The sequence below is a fragment of the Carassius gibelio genome, chromosome B5, assembly GCF_023724105.1.
Source record: "Carassius gibelio isolate Cgi1373 ecotype wild population from Czech Republic chromosome B5, carGib1.2-hapl.c, whole genome shotgun sequence".
Lineage (NCBI taxonomy): Eukaryota > Metazoa > Chordata > Actinopteri > Cypriniformes > Cyprinidae > Carassius > Carassius gibelio.
In genome coordinates, this window is record NC_068400.1 from 30,524,368 (window position 1) to 30,544,937 (window position 20,570).

Sequence of the window (20,570 nt, forward strand, 5' to 3'; positions counted from 1 at the left end):
CTGTGGGCCGATTGTGGAGGTGTTAGTCAAGATGTGAGATCTGTGAATAGTTATTTTCAAACATAATGGTCCCCATATTCAGATTTTATTCAGATTGGTTGTCAAAGGCATGAAGAAACCTAATTATCACACATTGTTTAAAGAGTCTTTTGTGATGCAGATTTTAAGATGATTCATACATGTCTTTTATTTTAAAGCTTTACAAATTTGTGCTACTCTGTTTGCTTTTTAATTATTAATATTGTTATTATTTATGATTTTATGGTGCTGGTCTGTTTAAGACATTTGATACTTTAACACACACACACACACACACACACATTTACAAAAATATAACTGAAAGATAATGTACAGTCAGCCAGCCATTACTGCATATAACCCCAGAGAGGACGATCTGCTTCTTAAATATGCATAGACATGAATTACTGATTTTTGAGTTATCACATTAAGTAACTTTGTGATTTAGTTTTCATTATTTTTATTTTTATTTTTTCACATTTTTCTTCTCAATGTTCTTACCTTCATGTTTATCAGATGAATTATTTTGTTCTGGCAATTTGTTGTTGTTAGAACATGCTGCTGAAACCCATTAAGTACACCTCATAAAGGTGAGAGAGGTGACGAACTCTCGGCCCCTTGACCTGCAACGAGAGAGGGAAAACCTCTCTGTGAACTCTTTCAGGTATTCACTGCAGTATCTAGTGTGGGGTTCCTGCAGTATCAGTGAAAATGAGATGGGTATATAGTGTGTTTCAGATTTAATTTAACCTATTTAAAATTAAGCTAAAGACAATGCAGGTAAACATTACATAGGCTATAGGCCTACCAAAATATCTTAAATATATTAGCACTTTGTCCTATAGTGTTATCCGTTGTTGTCTTTAAAATGTAAGCTAATGATAAAGGAATGTTGTGGGGCAGCTTTGTTTAATGTTGCCATCAAGGACCAACCAGGTGAGACACAGGACCCACTACTGATCTAGAGAATCCAGAAAGAAATTTGTTACCCAGTCTCAGTGAGAAAGTGCCTAAAAAACATTGTTCAGACAGTTGCCCCATGTATAATCAGCTTAAGACATTTCCCACAAACATTTTGATATATAAATGATAAATGATATTGAGTTCCCACAAATATTTCCATTTTTGCTCTGCCCATGATGCTAACATTTTTAATATTATGTAAATTTTGAACATATCAATAAATGCATTTTTTAATAAATTCATCAGTCTTGCTAGATTCAAATGAGACCGCTATCTTTCAGGACACAATAGCGGACTTTTAAGTAACGTTAACCATGAAGATTATATTCAGGGGATTTTCGCTGAGGCAGACATTTAGTTCTTGTTTCAGTCGTCTTTTTTTAGTGAAATTCCAATATGTTTTCGTTTTCAAGTATAGACTGATGGGCGCGCGCTGACATGCACGCGGGTGTCTGGTGCTGTCCGCTGATTGGCTGTTTCGGAATCTACGTCGCAGCCTACTATAATTTACTATTCGCGCGCTCACTCAGTGGATCAGCATTACACACTTGCTTGAGATCGTGAGCGAGAAGCACGTCGCACATACTGCCTGGATATATTTATAAGTATCATGCGCTTGAGTGTCACAGTCGGTATCCGTGTGACATAGGAATACGCAGCGTGACTTTTTATTCAGATTCCAATGTTTTGAGAATCATTTTTTGAAGCTTGTTGTCATATGTCCGGAGGTTCATCTCGCACAGCCATTCATCGCCAAACTTCTGCAGGGCTGATCTACAGCGGAGTCTCGGTGCCTTTGGAGGTGAGAAATTCGAGCAATGTTTAACGCGCTCGATTAATGCATTCAATACGCGGCTTGGTTTTTGCATGCATTATGATTTTATTCCACATTACGACCTGCTCAGTGTACGTCAGTCAATACATTACGCGCAAGCGGAGGCAGAGTCAGTACTCGCATATAAACATGCAAACGAATATTATGTGCTGACGATATTCACCTTCTGTCTTACTGACTTAAGTCTTAACAGACTTAACATTGTGGTCTTGATAGTGAGTTCTTACAAGTGATATGCAATGTAAAACATGCAACGTTAAAACACAACCAAGCTGTCATGTATTTTGATACATGTTACCATGGAAATGAATGATTGCCATGTACTATTGGTTATTTGTGATATTGTTAGTGGATTTAATATTCTATTCTAGACTTCTGGTGTACTAGTTTGGTGGTTAAATTGGTTTCATTGATAATTTAATTTAAATGCATGTTGTTTTGTATTACATGGTAACTTAGTTTTCTGTATAATATTTTACTGAAGGATTGTAATGTTAATTAAGCTTGCTAGTTACATCAATACTAACGTTAGTTAAATGGTAATTCAGACAAGTTTCCCACAGTCTGAAAAAAACTGGATATAAGAGGGAATTTTACAGTAAATTAGCTTAAAATTATGTGCATGGTGTGTACTAAACTGATGGTTTGCACTGCAGAATGAAGATGCCAGGTTTATGGAGTTTTGAGTGTTTGCTGAGGGTATTCACAGGGGAAATCATTTTTCATTTCTCATATATTAGTGCAGTAGTGGTCTTGTGGTGGGTGGGTGTGGAAACTGAAGGGTTGTTGCTGATATTCCCTTGTTGATTTCAGATGATCATTACCCATGTGTTCCTCTCCATAAGTAAGCTATTTTGGGGCTTAAACAGATTGTCTTATCTAATTGATTACTCAGTGATATCGACAGTCTTCTGTTGTACTTTTTTAAATCAAAATGAGGGTTTGTATTTGGTCGAGATTGTGGAAAGAAGAGTGTCTGACACAATTTGATTCTGTTTTGAAATGCTGATCTGCATCAGTTTGTTGTGATTTGGCTGGACTATGCCTCTGTGATACTGTGGGAAGGACACTATGCCCTGCCAATCTGTCCCGCCAGCCAAGCCCTTTATTTACTCAAGACACACTGGAGTAGTTTCAGTGAAGCTATAGCTCCCTTCCCCCACCGTCTTACACACACAGACACGGACACACACCTGCTCGTTTCCCAAGGCTAACATCTAACCCACTTTGACAGAAACCAAAAGACCAGGGATACATTTGATCCTTTTGTTGAATTTATCGAAAGCCGACAATGTTGTGTCATACTGGTGTCTATTACAGCGCTATGAACAGACATGTTTATTTCCTCATTTCATCATATTCGTAACATTATAGTAATTTGTCAATTTACATGGAACTGTGTTATGGTCCATACACCAGGCATTTGTTTGTAGAGATGTGAGTGGGAGTCATTTCTTTCTGTCATCACAGTAGTGATCATTCCTTCATATTTGTTTTTATATATTTGATATGAAGCGACCTTTTAAAGACAAGACTGCCACAACAACTTAACAGCTCCTTATATTATGCCAGTGTGCACAACACACCCTTTTGTTGAGGATGCAGTTTCAAAACACTCCAGAACGTTTGGGTTTGTTGTTTTAACCTCTACATTTGCATTAGACCAGGTTCCCACAGCCACTGAAAACCTGTAAATATCAAGGAATGTCAAAAGTGTGATTTCCATGAAAACTGATCTCAAGAAGTCATGGAAATATCATGGATATTATTAGATTGAAATGTATTTTCTGTTTATTAAATAAATATTCTATGAATTGAAACATAACTTCGAACTCAGTTTAAATTATATATAAAAATTCTATTTAATGTATTTTCACTTGGAAAGACATTTCCATTTCTATGTCTGTAGTATTCGTAGAATCATTTATTTCTATTTTGTTGACTTGTGAGTGCAATTCAAATATACAAAGAATTAAAAAAATCCTTCTCCAGTAAAACCATGGAAATATATTAGTCAAATGGTGTGGGAACCCCAAAGATCAGAGCGTTTACTTAAATGTTGCTTTACGCTTGAGGAAGCCCGTTTTGATCTTGAGACACCGTAATCAACAATACAGTCAACATGTGAGTGGGACGGAATGTTTCCAGCTTCTAAATGCAGCCATGCAAGGATGCCAAATAAAAGCTCTGGCGAAAACATTGCAGTAATTGTGTGAAAGCAAGGGCTTTTTTGTTTGCTTATATTCTACACAGCCCCTGTGGTGAAGGCTGTGCTTCGTGTTTGTTTAAGCAGGACAGAGGAGAGGACATGTGGCTGGCCATACTTGACACCTGCAACCAAAAAGTAAACACATCCAGAATCCCTGCTACTAATCAGCTTCAGCTTTGTTTTATTCGTTTACAGAATTCAGTCGAGCAGCTGCTGGTGCGCCTAGAGAGTTTAAAAGGGCTTTGACTTTTTCTGTTTTAGCTTTTAGCAGATTTGCATTGTGGCCTGGGGGCTTCACTAATAGGGTTGCATGGGCAGATGCGCATGGGTGTCGGGTGATTTTGGGCCATATAATGAGACAAAAGTAGAGTTTATTCAATGCTGCTTTGTCAAACACAAAAAGAGGTTTAGTTTTCTAAAAAAATTCTGGCAAATTCTGTTACAGAATATGAGTTAGAGAATAAAACCGTGCACGGTTCCCAGAGGCATCATTCATAAAGGACTTGAAAAATGGTACATTTCTGGTGATGAGCACAAAGTCATTCTTGACATCATTTGGCCTTCCTTTGCTTTTTATCTCATTGATGTGTTCATATGGTGTAACACATGGTAAAGCAGATGCGCAGGGGGGCGTTTGCTGCCTTGACCTCTTGGGCCTCCATTTTGATGCTAATGTCTATGGTTTTATGAAGAGGTCTCTGTGGGGGGCCGTGGACTGAGAATATACCTCATCGTATGACACCCCCTCCCTCCTGTGCATTTCCGTCCGAATCTGGCACCCAAACGCCTGCAGGCCTGAATAGGCAGGCGGCCATTGGGGCTGCACATTGTTCGTGGTGTCCCTTGACGCCCCTTGCCGTAGCTCTGAATGCCTCTATTGAGGGGCCCATATGCGCGGTGTCCAGGAATCTCACTTAAAGTCACGGGCTGAGCTCTGAAATGGCACAGAAGCTCGTGCTGGCATGCTGGAGCCGCCCGCGTGATTATCTGATGCATTGACATGTGCAGAACTCACTTTCTGCCGTTCCACATGAGCCTGGAAGATACAGAAGTAGGAGGGAGAGAGGCAGGCAATGTGAGCCAGAGCTCTTTGTGTGGGTGAAGAACTGCTTTTGGCTGCTTATCACCTCTAGCTAATGCTGACTCATAGGACTCTCATCTGTAATGGGCCACATTTTGGTTATGAGGGGGAAATTAAGAATCCTTCTTTTCGGAAGCACTAGATCTCCTAGGTCATTATGTTTTTTGTATCAACCCATAATTGAAAGAGCCTCTTTGTTGTACGTCCACGTGAGGTAAAAGTACCATGAAGATTAATTTGTTGGTGTTTGTGAGTGAAACCCACCGGCGGTATGTTCAGCTGCTATTATGGTGGATTAGAGCCAGCGAGGGTCTAAAATATGAAGCGAATGGAGGTTAAACTCAAGTTCTCACAGGCTCAATCAGGGAAGGTGTTTGCACATTGAGATTAATCGCGACATATTCATCCCCACGAGTCGTCCATCCGAGGAAGAGTAATTTTCCACTCAGCTTCCTATAATGATACTGGAGACCTTGTGTTTTACACAGAGGTAAACAAAACTTTCAGTTGAGGATGGAAGCTGAGCATCAACGAATTAGTTCATGCATCAATGTCTGTTTTTGATTGTATTTGTGCTTAGGCTAGGCTCCTCAGGCTTATGTTTCTTTATATTCTTCAACAGGACAAAATGCCTCAAACACCACCCTTTCCAGTGATGTATGGGTCCAATGGCTACAACAAGAATCTCTATAAGGCCAAGGAAGAGGACTATGAAGGCCTGTATTACCATGAAAACAACCTGGTGTCAGGGTCCTTGGAGGCTCTAATTGAGCACTTGGTCCCTACAGTGGCTTACTATCCTGATGTGAGTATGTAAAGTAGCTATTAAGCCAATTCACTTTATTGGATTTTGAGTATTGAAAACAAATATGAATTGCTCAGCTTTATATCTCACATTTATTTCTTTTTTGAACACAGACCACAAACATGACTTGCAATTGGTCTCAACTTATAATTTAGCAATGTGCACTTCTGCTCAAAAATGTGGTTTAAAAAGAAATTAATTTTAATCAGTAAGGATTCATTCATTTGATCTAAAGAGACATAAATCCTTTGTATCATTTCAAAGTACTTTATTTAAAGTAAGAGTTTAAATCCTTTTGAGGAGTAGTCTAGCTCACCAGATAGATTTTCCAGAAATCTAAATACATTTTATGTAGCTTTGTCCAATGTTAGTTTGGTTTTGAATAATGTAAAACGGATATTAATGATTTGGATTGTTGCACCAACATTGATCTCATTTTTATTTACTCGCAGAGAACATACATCTTCACATTCCTGCTCAGTTCCCGTCTCTTTATTCACCCCTATGAGCTGATGTCCAAAGTGTGCCATTTGTGTGTGGAGCAGCAGAGACTCGCTGATCCTCAGGCTGATAAGGTACAAGAATGTCTTTATACTGATTGTCATACAAAGTGAGATCCAAGGACAATAATTTGCAATTACAATGTTGTTTTGTTTTTAACTTAATCTCTAGGCAAGAGTCAGGAAAATAGCTCCCAAGTTCCTGCAGTTGCTGACTGAGTGGACGGAGACATTTCCCTATGACTTCAGGGATGAGAGGATGATGAAGAGCCTGAAGGAACTAACACATCGTCTGAGTACTGGAGATGAAGTAAGTCTGCCATTTTCAAGTGCTGGAATATAATTTCAGTGGAAACAATGAGTTTTGCATTCTTGAGGAAATGTCAGCTAAAGGGCAACACCGTTTTAAAATAATAGTCACCTGAAAGGTGTGAACACTTGCGTCAAAGACATTAGCTTTTCTTTATGCCTTTAGTACCACTATTAGCATAGACAGTGTAAAACACCTTTATATGTCTTTAGCATGTCTTTTTTAACATTCATCTGGTTAAGACATAGGATGTAACACTTTGGGTGAGTGTCAACACCTGAGCAATAGGGGGTGAGATTTCTTTACTCCAAAGCTCTCTGACGAGGAGAGAGAAGAAAGCTCTTTTGTTTAGCTGCTTTTGTCTTCACTGGTGCTTTTCAACAGGCTGCATTTAAATAGTTCTGTTAGCGTCGACTCGTTTGTTACCATGTTACTGGCTAAGCATTTTTTTTATCAAAGGGACTTTTTCACCACATTACTTCCTAGACACAAAAACCAGCAGTGGTTGTGTTACATGATTAGATTTTATTTTACATCTAGTAATCGTCCTTCCTTTGTGTTCACACACACGCCTTTTTACGACTATCAACTGAAGTTGAATCTGGATAAAGTTGGGTGCTCTTATCAAGTGTTGTCCTCAAGCGTCCCTTTTTCCCCCTCTATGTACACATCTGAATAGTCCTCCTGTTGCGAACTCTTGATTTAGTTAATGTACAGTGAAATAAAAAGAGATTTGCAGAAGCTCGCTGTAGTCATCTCACACGGTTGGCGAGCATTAGTGTAATGACTAACAACAGGGCACTAGTTAGAATAGACTGTTTAAGATGGACATCGCTCCATCAGATTTAAATGAATGGGGTTTCACTAACTTGAAAAGACAAGCAGGACTCTTCCTCTGGTAGCTTGTATAGTAAACACATGTGTGACAATTGATCCGCTTTATCCCGACCCAGGAGATCGATGACCTTCTGCGGCTCCGCTAAGCTCGTAGAGGAAATGTGTGCGTGTTGCACCGCCTCCTCAATCTAGTGAAAGGGTGATAAGCTAATAAGACGGCATCTACACACAAAAAAAAAATAACAACATGGAGAACTATAACTGTTAGGGTCTGTAGTTGACCTGCATTTATTTGAAAAACATTGAAATGCAATTTATATATATAATAACCTGAATACACCTCTTATATGATGAGCAAGTTTACTTTTTTTTATTAAAATTTATTTTGCTATAAGTCAGTATCAAAATAAGACAATTGTCTGATTTTTTTTTAATAATTAAGATTTCTACACTAACATTTTTTAGCATCATTCAATTATTATTATTATATTTATTTATTTACTATTTTTACATCTTGATGTGGATCAAACATTTTCTTTAACAGTGTGACCACTTCATGTTTTCTCCATTCAAAGTATCTTTATAATCTTTACATTTGCTAGGTAGGCGACACAAATGTAATCTGCGTTTTGAGATATGACTGTCTAGTAGATCTGTATCTATGCATGAAAAGAGTGTCTCATAGTGTGAAGAATGCATTCATGGTTCATACCATCAGTATGTTGACTGTATTATCTCATTCATGTAATTATGTTTTTCTCCCGCCATCTGAACGGCATGTACTTGTACGTGAATTTTGTTAATGAGAGTGTCTGTTACAGTGGAGCACTCTACATTGACGTGGTATTCACAGCAGTCAGAGCCACACAATAGACAATGGGTGTATTTATAGCTAGACATGAGCCCATCTGAGTCCAATGTACTGTCCAGTGTTTGCAGCCCATCATAACAAGACCACTATGAAGTGGTTTCCAGTTAGGCCTTTTATTTTTTTGACCTCTCCTAGACCTCAGTGGCCCTGAAGAGTTTGCCAGCAGTTTGTTGACCTGCTGTTTTCTGTCTTTTTACTGGCAGTTGCGTCACAGATCTCTTGCTTTCAGCGAAGGAGCTGAGAATAGATGCCGTAACATCTGTCTCCAGACCACAATTTGGTCCTCAGGCTTCTGGTCAGCAAAGATTGTCATTATGCATGTGGTTTTCTGTATAGGAAAGGCAGGGCCCAGTTGTGCATTTGCAGACACAGCCATTTGGTGCACATTTGGACACCTTTTGCACAAATCCTGTTTATTGGGAAAGTAATGGAGAGCATTCACCCTTGACCTGGGTGTGGTGTGTCCATGCCAGAGTGATCTGTACGGTAAGGTTGTGCCATGTGGACGGCTGTCGCACACTCATGCCAGGGTTAAAAAAAAAAAAAAAGTGGAGGCAGCACAAAAGCAGCTTTTATTTATTCTATTTTTCCACAACAAGTGAGTTGTCTGATCTGCCGCTCAAAATGTCAAGCAGCCATCACCAAGAACTCCTGCTAAAAATAATGTGTCAGCATATGGTGGACCTTGAAGTGAAGTGAAGTATAAAATGTGTTTGTTTTATTGTCCTTTAAGTAACAAGTTTAGGTACGGCTTCCTTTAAGTAGTCTGTTTTAAATTAATTGCGTGCCGTCGTCTTCTTGATGTCAAGCAGGCAGAGGATGTAGATTCTTGTCTGACTGATGTTGACCGCTGCTGTCCTCTCCTTACGCAACAGAAGTCCAGAACTGTGTCAGGCTCTTGTTATTAGATAACTCGACCCCATCTTGTGTTACGAGGGGATGTGGGCGGCATTCAGGATTCTTGTGAACCTTTGAAGGACATGAATGAAGTGCTGCTGTTTCGTAAGCCTGCGTTAACCATTTATATAACATACTCAAGACCCTATGTTGAAACGTTAGACCCTGAGAGCAGCACCACCGTCATAGCAGACCGATCAAGAGGAAAGGTCCATTAGATGTTTGCAGGGCAAATACGTTGTGCATTCCCTCAGCTTCCTTATCAGCGTGGGACACATTTTGTTGTCAGTCTTTCAAATGAATGATTACCTTGTCATTCTGGTCAATAAATGCATGGTTGCAAATCCACATCTTCTGTCTCCCCGTCTCTCTTCAGCTCTATCGCAAGGCGGTGCAACAGATGACACAAACGCTGATCCGTAAGCTCACCACACTGAGTCAGTATGAGGAGGCTTTAGCCAAGATTAACTCCTCTGTGACAGACAGACTAACTGTGCTGAAGACCAAACCTCAGTCCATCCAGAGAGACATTCTGACCATCTGCAGCGACCCCTTCACCCTGGCACAGCAACTCACACACATTGAACTGGTGAGTGGAACTGACATGACCTTACATTCCTCACCTCACTGTGGGTTTGGTTTGATTTATTTACCAAATCAATAATCTGTGCAGTTATTTTCAGGTTGACCTTTTGGACTAACTGCAAAGGTTAAGTTGACATCATCTTCATTTTTCAGGAAAGACTGAGCTACATCGGTCCAGAGGAGTTCATTCAGGCGCTTGTTCAGAAAGACCCTCTTGATAACGACAAGGTAACAGTCCCTTCCTGTTTATGGTCCGCAAGGTCAACTAAAAATATATACAATGCAAACGTCACATCTTGCGCTTACTACAACAAATATCTGACTCCAACAAATCAATACGCACAATGTTTACACTAACCTTCGGGTTCAGTGAGGTGTCACCTATTTCACACAGCATTCACAGCACATTCCTCGTCTAATCTATCACCGTCCAAGTTTCCCTCCTCATGTTCCACATGGTGTCCTTTTGTGGTCAAAGCCTAGCAACTGGTTTCTCACAATAACCTGCCAAAAGTTTACTCAGCCCTGCCTCGTAATGCCCATTGCTGTTGGGCTGCTAGGCAACAGCCCGTGTCAAGGCGATAGTAGTGCGAGTTTTCTCTTTTGTTCTGGTCGCCGTCTCTCCAGAGGGTCCTTGTGCACCGCTGTGGTTCTCTGATGTTGTCCGTCAAAAGTAGAGTAGGGTGGATTGGGTATTGTGTGACGGACGGCACCGTCAGACCATAGGAATTTGAGGAATGAAGGGTTAGAGTGGCCCAAGCTTTCAGACAAAGTGTCTGTATACATTCCCTAAACGAATAATAGCACAAGGCCCAGTGAGCGTGGAGGGTCTGCAGGGTAAACAAGCTCTCTGATTGAATGTGCTTTGTTGGAGATCATCAGTCATCTCGGAGATCTTTGTTCTTCGGCTAGGACTGTAGGAATCACAGATCCCAGCATGCAAAGTTCTTTGAGTTCACTTAAAGAGCAATATTCTACCAATGATGAACTGTTTGCATTCCTGCCAAACGTTTTAGAGCTCAGAAATTAGGATGAAAAATAGATGCACCAACGCTAATATTCTGGCTGATAGATATAGAGTTAAAATAGCTGATATTTGGAATCTGTGCAAGTCTGATGATAATAAATAAATAAATCAAATGTACCCATACTGATAAAAAAAAATGCTGATATTGGCAGATAACCAGTATGGTACAGATAAAGTGCGCATCCCTAATAAAGACAATTTGAAAAATAAACAGGAAAACGTTGTGGCACAATGTCCTAAATGAAGCTCTTGACCAAAACTCAAGCCTCAACTGTAATTGAATGATGATACTGACCCTTTTGAAATGTTGATTCTTGCAGAGATGCTTTAGCGATCACAAAAAAGCCAGTAACCTGGAGGCTTATGTGGAGTGGTTCAACAGACTCAGCTACCTGGTGGCGACAGAGATCTGCATGGTAATAATCTGCTTTTATTGCTATGAATCATCCAGAAACTTAAATTCCTATAGGTTTTGTTGCACTATTAGTGATTCTAATGTGATTTAATATAAGCCTTATAAAAATATACACCACCTTTCAAAACATTCAGTCGGTTCCCGAGGTCATTCCGTTCTTTTTTTTTCATCAGATTGTTGAAATACTTCAAAATTTTCTCTTTCTATCCTTTTTTTTTTGGTGTTGACCCAATTAATGCAGTCTTGGTGATCATAAGACTTTCAAAACATTTAAAAACAATCTTACTGACCCCAAACTTTTGAATGGTGGTGTAGGCAGCAGTAGATTTCATATCATGAAAGTTCCTAAAGTATTGAGTATTTAAAGTGGATTGTTATAAATATCACTTTTTGGTGTTATTAAAAATATTTGCTTGATATTCTCCTGCAGCCTGTAAAGAAGAAACATCGGGCTCGAGTCATTGAGTTCTTCATCGACGTGGCACGAGAATGCTTCAACATTGGCAACTTCAACTCGCTCATGGCCATCATTAGTGAGTGTTTTCCTGTCCCTTGCAAGACTTTGCTACAGAAAGCTCTTTTGTTCCCCACAAATCACTTTGGATAATACAGTTTGCTGTTTTGGCAGGATTTGGTTTGCTTTTCTAAACCCTGCTCTTGTACGCTTAACACACAAAACAATGTCAAACCTCTTATACACAGATCTTATTTAATTTGTGTGTTTGTTTAGCTATGCGTCAAGGTTTAGATAATGAATCACATTTTCACTAATCCGTGTCATCCATTATTCAATAATCTATAATAATAAACAATTTTGTGCTTATGTTAGACTTCTGATAATATATAGTACATTTTACCTTCAATAATATAATAAAATAATGATTAGCTTCATTAATCATTCACTCAGTCAGTTCTCTAAACACTCACCTAGGCCTGTGCCTGAGGCATTATGGGTAAGGGAACAGGAGTGGATAGAGCCAGGAGAAGAAGCAGCTGTTCAGCCTGTGTGAGTGAAAGCTGGAGCGAGGGAGCTGCGTCCCTCAGGCAGATGGTCAGTGCTGACCAATCCAATAGACTGAGCGAGGGACAGACTCTTTGAGAGGGGGATTGTGGGAGGGAGGGAGTGGAACCAGCTGTCCTTTCCCTGGCCATTCCCTGGAGACGAGCCCACGGGCCGGGGCTCTTACACAAGCCTCTCTCCCTGGAGATGGAGCGCTGATATTAAAGTCACTGAAAGAGAACAAACAAGTCATGGGAAAGTTTGATCACTCCTGCTTGTGTGTTTTGGAGGCAGCGTACATTGTGTGACGTGAATGGAGCGTCAGTGCGTGGCTAGAACTGAACGATCACTTGCTCTCGTATCATGTTAGCTCTGGGCCTGACACCTGTTCCTATCGACAGACTGTTGATGGTACTAAAGCCTCAGATGGCTCTCTTATAGATGAATAGATCATGTTGCTGCTATTGTTCAGGATTAAAACTGGGAAAGAAAACGTCTGAAATGACTGAATTTTAGATACAGATCACAGCATATGTGTGCATGTATGAACTACAAATATCAATGTTTCCCTTATCCATCAGTTAATTCCTTTGTTTCCCTGAAGCCGTCTAACTTTTTAACACATACTACCATTAAATATTTGGGTTCAAGCCAAAGCCATATTCATCAAAACAAATCATGGTTTCCACAAGAATATTTAGCAGAAAAACGTTTTCAGCATTGATGCTAATAAGAAATGCTTCTAAGCACAATAATATTAATAATGCATTTAAAAAAATATTAAAATAAAAAAACCATTGTTTTCTAAATACTTAAATGCAGCCTTGCTGAGCTTTAGAGACCTACAAAAGCTTCCAGACCACAAACTTTGTGTATTTGTGTTAACAAAAACAGCGACTAGATGTTATCCTTCTAGAATTGTTTATATCCTGAAAAGTGTATTTTATATATAGCTAAACATGGCCAAACTGAGAGCCTAAACAATGTCGTAACTATAAAAGGAATGCGTTTTAGCAAAGTAGTAGAGGTGAATTTATTTTAAAGCTTCAGAAACGAGTAACTTAACGTCTAATCAAGACCTAGCAAGAAATGATGCTGTCGTCAGTACAGAGAAATCTGATTGGTTGACCCACTCCAAGTGATTTCCAGTCAACACTCTGACCTCATCTGGACGTTAGTGCTGACTGTGACTCAGCTTTATAAGCCTCACCTATTGTCGAAGGGAAATGGTGCTCCTGCTAATGTCATTGTTCATGTTGGCCCATGGGCTTCCACTGCTCTATTTGCCATAGAGAAAGTGCACTTCTGACAGGAAACGGTGTGCTGACCTGTGTCTCTTTCTATGTGTCTTTCAGCTGGGATGAACATGAGTCCAGTGTCACGGCTTAAGAAGACCTGGGGCAAAGTCAAAACTGCCAAATTTGATATACTAGAGGTATGCATTTCATCATGTTGAGTTTGATGTTGTCTTTTCTGTTTACAGCAGTGGGTGGCTGTGACTCACTGATCATGTAGGGGCTGCAGTGCTGACATGGCACTAATCATATTAACTGTCCGACCCTGGCTCTTATCCCCGTGACTCATGTTGCACGATGCTCAAACCCCTGACAATATGGACACCATATTCTGCCAATTTTAGTCCCAAGTGGGCGAGAATTGTTGCTTTTGTGTCATCATTTTTCTGAAGCACAGCGATTCCCCCTCTGAGTGGGTGTGCAAATGTTTAGGCCAAATTTGAGAGAGATTGAGACCTTTAAGGCTTTCATTTTGAATCTGCACCCTGTGTTTACTGTCTAAAGAGGGTTTTGTTTAGGTCTTGCTTTATCTTTAGACAGGCAGAGGCCTTGAACTTGATATATGACTTATGTAGGCAAAAAAACACCTACACATTGTTCAGTCTCGCCTTGTGGCTTTCACTATTTTGATGTGTGAATAGGGACTGTATGTCTAGTCTTGAGGGAGGTTCAGCCTTTGGATCTCAACACACAATGCTTTTTCTTTTCTCTCACTCTGTCTTCAGTGGAGGATTGGAGGATAAAAGGCTTAGACCTTACGCCCTGTAGAATCAAAATCTTTAATGTGTAAAATCTGCAGATATTCACCACTAGTCCCTAATTAAGGTTATTACTTGTTCACCTAAAATAGCCTCAATAAACTAGAATATGTAGCCTTGGAGTACTGTTCAAAAGGACTACAAGCTATTTTTGATCAAATAAATGCAGCCTTGGTGCATAAGAGATCTTTTAAAAACATTTGAACCATAGTGTATCTATGAAACCTGCTTCTTTATACTGGTTTAAGTGAACTGTAACTATAACTAGAGTGGCTTTTTTTGAGACTTAACCATGTTGAATGGGCTTAGAGCTCATTAGATTCTTTTATTTGTAGAAACTACATCTACATTTTTCAGGGAAAGTCCTGAAGTTGATGCCTAAACCTGTTTTTGTCTCTATTCGCAGCACCAGATGGATCCCTCTAGCAATTTCTACAACTACAGAACAGCGCTGCGTGGAGCCACTCAGAGATCCATCACTGCTCATAGTAGCAGAGAGAAGGTAATGCGCAGAAGTTTCTCACAGAAATCATAGGAAAGTTGGTTTTATAACACTGTTTGGGTGTGGGCGGCATTTACTTACAAAAAAGTCATTTGAAGTGTGATATGTTGGACTGATATTAGCAACAAACGCAGCGAGGACGATGATAAAATCACATTCATTACATAAAAGATTCCAGTGATTGGCTTAAAAGTGCAGATCCCAGTCCAGAAGCTTTGTATTTACACAAAATTGAGGTAGCTCCTGGCCTCTTTGGCCGAGAGTTATGTAATAACAAGGGTAGAGGACGGTGGGTCATTTCAGGATGATTTGCAAAGGGCACGGCATCAAATGGGACATTCTGTTTCCTCTGCTAAATATGCTCCATTCTAGTTATAAAAACATGGCATTCAGCCACTTAACAAAATGTTCTGATGCTCTTCAGTGTTTTCAGAGCGCAAACTCAATAAGATCCATCCGGCATCTAAGTGTGCCAAAATGAAACTCAACACTGTTAATCTCTTCGTTAAGATGCACAACTATTTTGAGTATTCTAATATATAGGATTTGTTGTTGTTGTTGATATGTTTTTGTCAGCATTTGTAAGGATTTTTTTGCATCTTCGACTGGTTAGGGAGGAGATCTTCGCCGTGTGGGTTTGGGTGAGACAGAATGTTCCAGAGCAGTACTGGAATGCTTAGCCCTCTCTTCCGTGGGGTGGGGAGGACGTGGTTTTTTTGCATCACAGTGGCCCATGTCACTTGTTTTTCCCTGAAATCAGAAGTGTTTAGGATTTAGCAAGTATTGTTACTTTAAATATATATGGGAGAAAATAAGTGCATGTTCCAGGACAGGAATTTCCACTGTAAACAAATGAAATCAGGAATGCATTACTGCTCTCTTAATGTCTTTAACTCATCAACTGGTTTGACCGCTCATATTTTTGACCCTTTGTTTTGTTCACTATGGATATTGCGCTTATTTTAAGCTCGATTTGAACTTGAGGTTAACTATTCACATGGGACTGTACTCTAATTATGGCAGTAGTTTTATTTTGGCTTATCTATTTGTCTGTCTATTTATTTATTTATTTATCAGTTACGCTTAAGCTAAAAATGACAATTTAAATAATAAATAAATAAATGTTAAATAAAAATAAAAATAGATTTTCAGGATATTGATGGCATGGAATTATTTAATTGATATAGTAAAATAAATTACATTTCTAGAATTGTTAATAGCATTTTATTTATTTTTGTATTTTTTTGAATACAGGATTGACACACATATTTAACTTTGTTTATCATTTCGAACCTAAATTTGCTACAGCGGTGTTTATATTTTGGCGTCACGTACACATGACTGCTTCCTTGTGTCATGTCTCATTGCGCTCCAGAGTGGTAGATCCAGTTGCGCTGTGCCCTGTAGGCTTCTAGAAGCTGTGCAGCTAGTGCAGTCTTACTGTGACGACAACACTTAGATGGACTCCAATGAGGCTGCTCCATTTGGTTGCATGTTTCTTTCTTAGTTTTTGGTCAGTTATAGCTGTTATGTAATCTTGTGTTCCCTTTTTGCCTTTCAGATTGTTATCCCTTTCTTCAGCCTCTTGATTAAAGACATCTACTTCCTCAATGAAGGATGTGCCAACAGGCTCCCGAATGGACAAGTCAATTTTGAGGTAACTGCCGTCACAGCTACTGAATAACAAAGGATGCTTGAGAAAACACTGTCACATAGCAACGGAAGCATCCAGATTTAGTCCATTGACGTATGCATCTGTTGAAATGAAGTTTCAAGGGCATCAGTTCAGTGCGAAATGAGACCTAGGCAATGATTTCTAACAGAATGAATCTTGACTGTGCTGCAGAAATTCTGGGAGCTGGCCAAACAAGTGATGGAGTTCATGACGTGGAAGAAGGTGGAGTGTCCTTTTGACAGAGACCGCAAGATCCTGCAGTATCTCCTGACCGCACCAGTCTTCAGTGAAGATGGTAAGGATGTTTTTTAATGCTAGTTTATGATTAATTGCAATTACAATTTGCAGTGGCGAACATCAATTATAAGCCCCTTAATTTCAACTTCTGAAATGCAAACATTGAGGCCAGACAGTGGTTTTGCTAATTAAACATCATTTATGCATTGTCTTGCTTTTTTACTGTCAGTTTGGACTTCCTGTCTGAGCTCGAACTCTTCTGCACACTCATTTTCTGCCACTCGCGTCATAAACCTGTTCTAATGATAGTTGCGCAGTGAGCAAACAAGATACCAGACACAAAGACAATTGCGCTTGTCATGATTGCCTCGGGTGTGAAATGCCGTCACGCTAAATAACCAAGTGACACGGGTTCAGAACATTCCTCAAGAAAGAAAACAGGTGGCTTTGTTTTTGTTGCTGACACACTCGTCTCATCTCACTGATCTCTCAACAGCTTTGTATCTGGCATCGTATGAGAGTGAAGGACCAGAGAACAACATGGAGAAAGACAGATGGAAATCTCTCAGGTGTGTATGATACCATTCATCAAGGGCTGAGATTATTCCTGACCTGTCTGAAGAGTAGTGACTTGTTTCCAAATGAACAGATTCAGTTAACAAAGGTTCCCACTGTCACTGACGGAAATCAGGGAATTTAAAATGAGTTGTCCACGCCTTGAAAAATACTCATAATAAATGTTTTATTCATTATTAATATGTTCTTCTTGTGGTTAAATATTACTACTTTAGAGTCCAATATGATCTGTAAGCAAATCCTTCTTTTAAATGTTTTTTTTTTCAGTGAAACACTTCACAAAGTCAAAAAATGATTATTCACTAATAACAATTGTTAATTATGCAAATTCACTAGTCAGTACTTGTACAAACCTTAATTTTAAGCACATTATTTGAATGACGTATTTTAAAAATCATTTTTATTATTTTTTACACGTCTCACTGGAACAATACATGCAATCTAAATGACTGAAATGGTATCTTGAGAATTATATTGGGTAGACTTCATGTTTTACAGGGTTCTGACACTGTTTTTTTAAAGGAGTGCATTAGCTGTTTTTGCTCTCACATTTGTTTCGATCAGTTATTTAAAAATCTAAATAAACAACCGACAAAAACATCTTCCATTAATGCTTGCCAAAGATCACACAGCGATAGATACACACACATATGTGCTTGGAAAGGATGAGACCTCTTGGCTCTTGCTTAGTCACGTTTCCTGATAGCTTTACAGCTCAGGAGGGATGGATAGAGAGAGGGAGGGAGGAAAGGCGAGATTGCGGAGGCAAACGGTGGGCTGCTTTTTTTTTTTTTTTTTCTCACTGCGACAGGATCTGTCACAGCACCAGATTCTGTCTGTCTCAGCAGTTCGTGCCCCACCACACTCAACTCTCTCTCTGTTTCGGCTTGAGAATAGTAGCCCTCCAGGAAACAAAGAAAAGACAATCCAGCTGAAGAATAATATCCATAGGGGCAAAGCTGTCTTTTATTGCTAGTCTGAAACCAGTTTATACTTGATTTATCAGGTGTGGGGCACTGGACTTGGATCACCACACAAGGCAGACACTATACAACGTTTTTGACCTTAAAATGTGACTAAACATTGAATACTCTGTGTATTTGCCTCTCCATGTTTAAGAGAGATCATTTTGAATAATTGTATTTGACTGTTCTATTCATTAAACAACTCCTTCTTCTTTATTTCTGCAGGTCCTCGTTGCTGAACAGGACATAGATCCTGACAGGAGCTCAAAATCAAGTGAACCTTTTGACAAGCAAGCTGTGTCCCCCTTTTGCGCCCTCCAAAAGTGAGAAGTGTCCCTGTTTTTCAAGGGAGATGACAATCCATATTTTGCTGAACGGTGCATTTTTATGTTGGAAAGAGCAGCATCTCTTTACAAGGCCCTTCTCTTTTTGTCTTTCATACTGGATATTTCAGGCTATTTCATGTCTTTGTGCAGACTTTTGTACTCCTTTTTCTCCGTCTTTAAAGCATGATTTGAGCAGAAGGAAAACGACATATCGCTTGCCTCCAAACCAATTCCAGTCTATGCTGTAGTTCTTCTCTATTGACTGTAAGAGTTTGCCGCTGGTTGGTAAAAACTCAATTGAAACAGTTTGGAGAAAATGAAAAAAAGAAAAGAAAAAACCAAGATGATAAACCAGCATTATGTGTACTGGCTTCCAGTACTGTTCCAGTATTTTTATTGTACCTGAAGCATTAATTTAAGTATAGATTTATGTTATCACTATTTTTTGATATTGTGTATGTCAGTTTTTTTTATGCATATGAGATGTGAGTAATGCATTGCTTTAACCTCTGTGAGTGATCGTTGATATGTGCGTGATTAACCCTGAAAGATGGTTACCGAATGCACTGGATGCTTCTGTGAATAAAGATGTCAATTCCTTTCTTGTGTAAACTCTTTTGTGATAATTCTGCAGCTTTAAGCTCCCCATCTCTATTTTCTTGTTGTCAAGGCTTCGCTGTAGACGTATGTTGACTGTTGATGGAAAGACGGTGTTCGTTCGTCAGTGTTACAGTTGTAATGCTGTTTCTTACACAATGAAGGTGATATTTTTAGAAGTGCAGCTCAGTACACTGGTGTTCTGTCGCCCTCTGGTGGCGAAGTGAAAATGAGCTCGTTACCTGAAGGCCCATCACACCTGTGGTAGATGGGATTTGAGTCCATTTGAATGATGTATAACATTTTATTACTGTTATTTTGTTAATATTTTCATTAGATTTTATTTATTGGCTTCAAAAATATGTTGTCGTCTGCTTTACTGTTTTAAAGTATTTTAAAGATATTTACAGGCTTTATTATATTCTGTTATTTTGTACTAGGTACATGTTTTATAGTAATCAGATAGTGCTCTATCTAATATTTTATAATGTTTATAAAAGTTTGTATGAGGAAAAACTAATATTTGAAGGTACTAGCACATATGAAGTTAATGTCAGTCAGTCCCTTTTTTCTTATTGGAAACTCCACAAATACATACTTTTTTTGTTTTCTGTGTAAATATCATGTCGTTTTCTCCACTCTGTATATTGGTATGTATTTTGATCGTTCAGGCAGATTATGAGACCTCATGAACAGTGGTATGGAGTGAACAAGAAAAAAAGAGGAAATAAATAATGCCTATGGAAAGAAGCTATTTGAGACTCATTGTGTTTTTGTGTCTTTGTGTGTCAATCCTGTCAGGAAAGGGTCATTTTCAGTATGCAGAATATTCATATTAAAAATAATTGCTAAGTGAATAATATTCTAAGGAGATGAGTTTGTATAGTACACTGAAGTATTAATTTTTTCTTTTTGACCTCGTAATGATAAAATAGTTTGCGGTCGTCGTTATTATTATTTTTGAAAGTAGTCTTACTTAAATATTGCAGTTTAATATTATTTCAACTTAAAAATGATATTGTAATAATGTAATCAGTTTATTCCGCATGATTTAGCCCTCTGTTTTTTCCTGTATGTCATGTGCGGGGCTCCGTATTATTTGAAAACAGTGTTGCTTAATAATTTAGTGAAAACTTTTATACATGTTTTTAAATATTTGTATTAACATACTTTTTTATGAATTGAAAGTAACAATGTAAAAGCTCGTCAGACAGTCCTCCATAGATCCTGACTGACCTGACTTGTTCAGCTGAACAGTGACGCTGTAATCAGTTTTTTTGCCAGGT

At 38.9% G+C, this 20,570-nt stretch overlaps 1 protein-coding gene across 2 annotated transcripts; it reads left to right on the forward strand.

Annotated features, from left to right (window-relative positions):
- Positions 1 to 1,507: 1,507 nt before the first annotated feature.
- On the forward strand, positions 1,508 to 20,038 carry LOC127957973 (ras-GEF domain-containing family member 1B-A). Of its 2 annotated transcripts, none has more exons than XM_052556721.1 (14): positions 1,508 to 1,783; positions 5,729 to 5,911; positions 6,364 to 6,486; positions 6,584 to 6,721; positions 9,703 to 9,915; positions 10,065 to 10,139; positions 11,259 to 11,354; positions 11,784 to 11,886; positions 13,709 to 13,788; positions 14,813 to 14,908; positions 16,470 to 16,565; positions 16,755 to 16,878; positions 17,317 to 17,389; positions 18,587 to 20,038. In XM_052556721.1, exons 1-14 carry the CDS (start codon positions 1,700 to 1,702, stop codon positions 18,609 to 18,611), a joined length of 1,509 nt encoding a protein of 502 aa, XP_052412681.1. In that variant the 5' UTR covers positions 1,508 to 1,699; the 3' UTR covers positions 18,612 to 20,038. The 2 variants fall into 2 exon arrangements, with proteins under 2 accessions (XP_052412681.1, XP_052412679.1); XM_052556719.1 differs by having other exon boundaries at positions 10,065 to 10,138; positions 11,255 to 11,354.
- Positions 20,039 to 20,570: the final 532 nt, after the last annotated feature.

Excerpts from the sequence above, each read along its gene's own strand:
- LOC127957973 (XM_052556719.1), top strand. The coding sequence starts at position 1,700 with ATGTCCGGAGGTTCATCTCGCACAGCCATTCATCGCCAAACTTCTGCA. Across the intron at positions 1,784-5,728 it reads GAGTCTCGGTGCCTTTGGAG|GACAAAATGCCTCAAACACC; the intron begins GTGAGAAATTCG and ends ATTCTTCAACAG. Across the intron at positions 16,879-17,316 it reads ACCAGTCTTCAGTGAAGATG|CTTTGTATCTGGCATCGTAT; the intron begins GTAAGGATGTTT and ends ATCTCTCAACAG.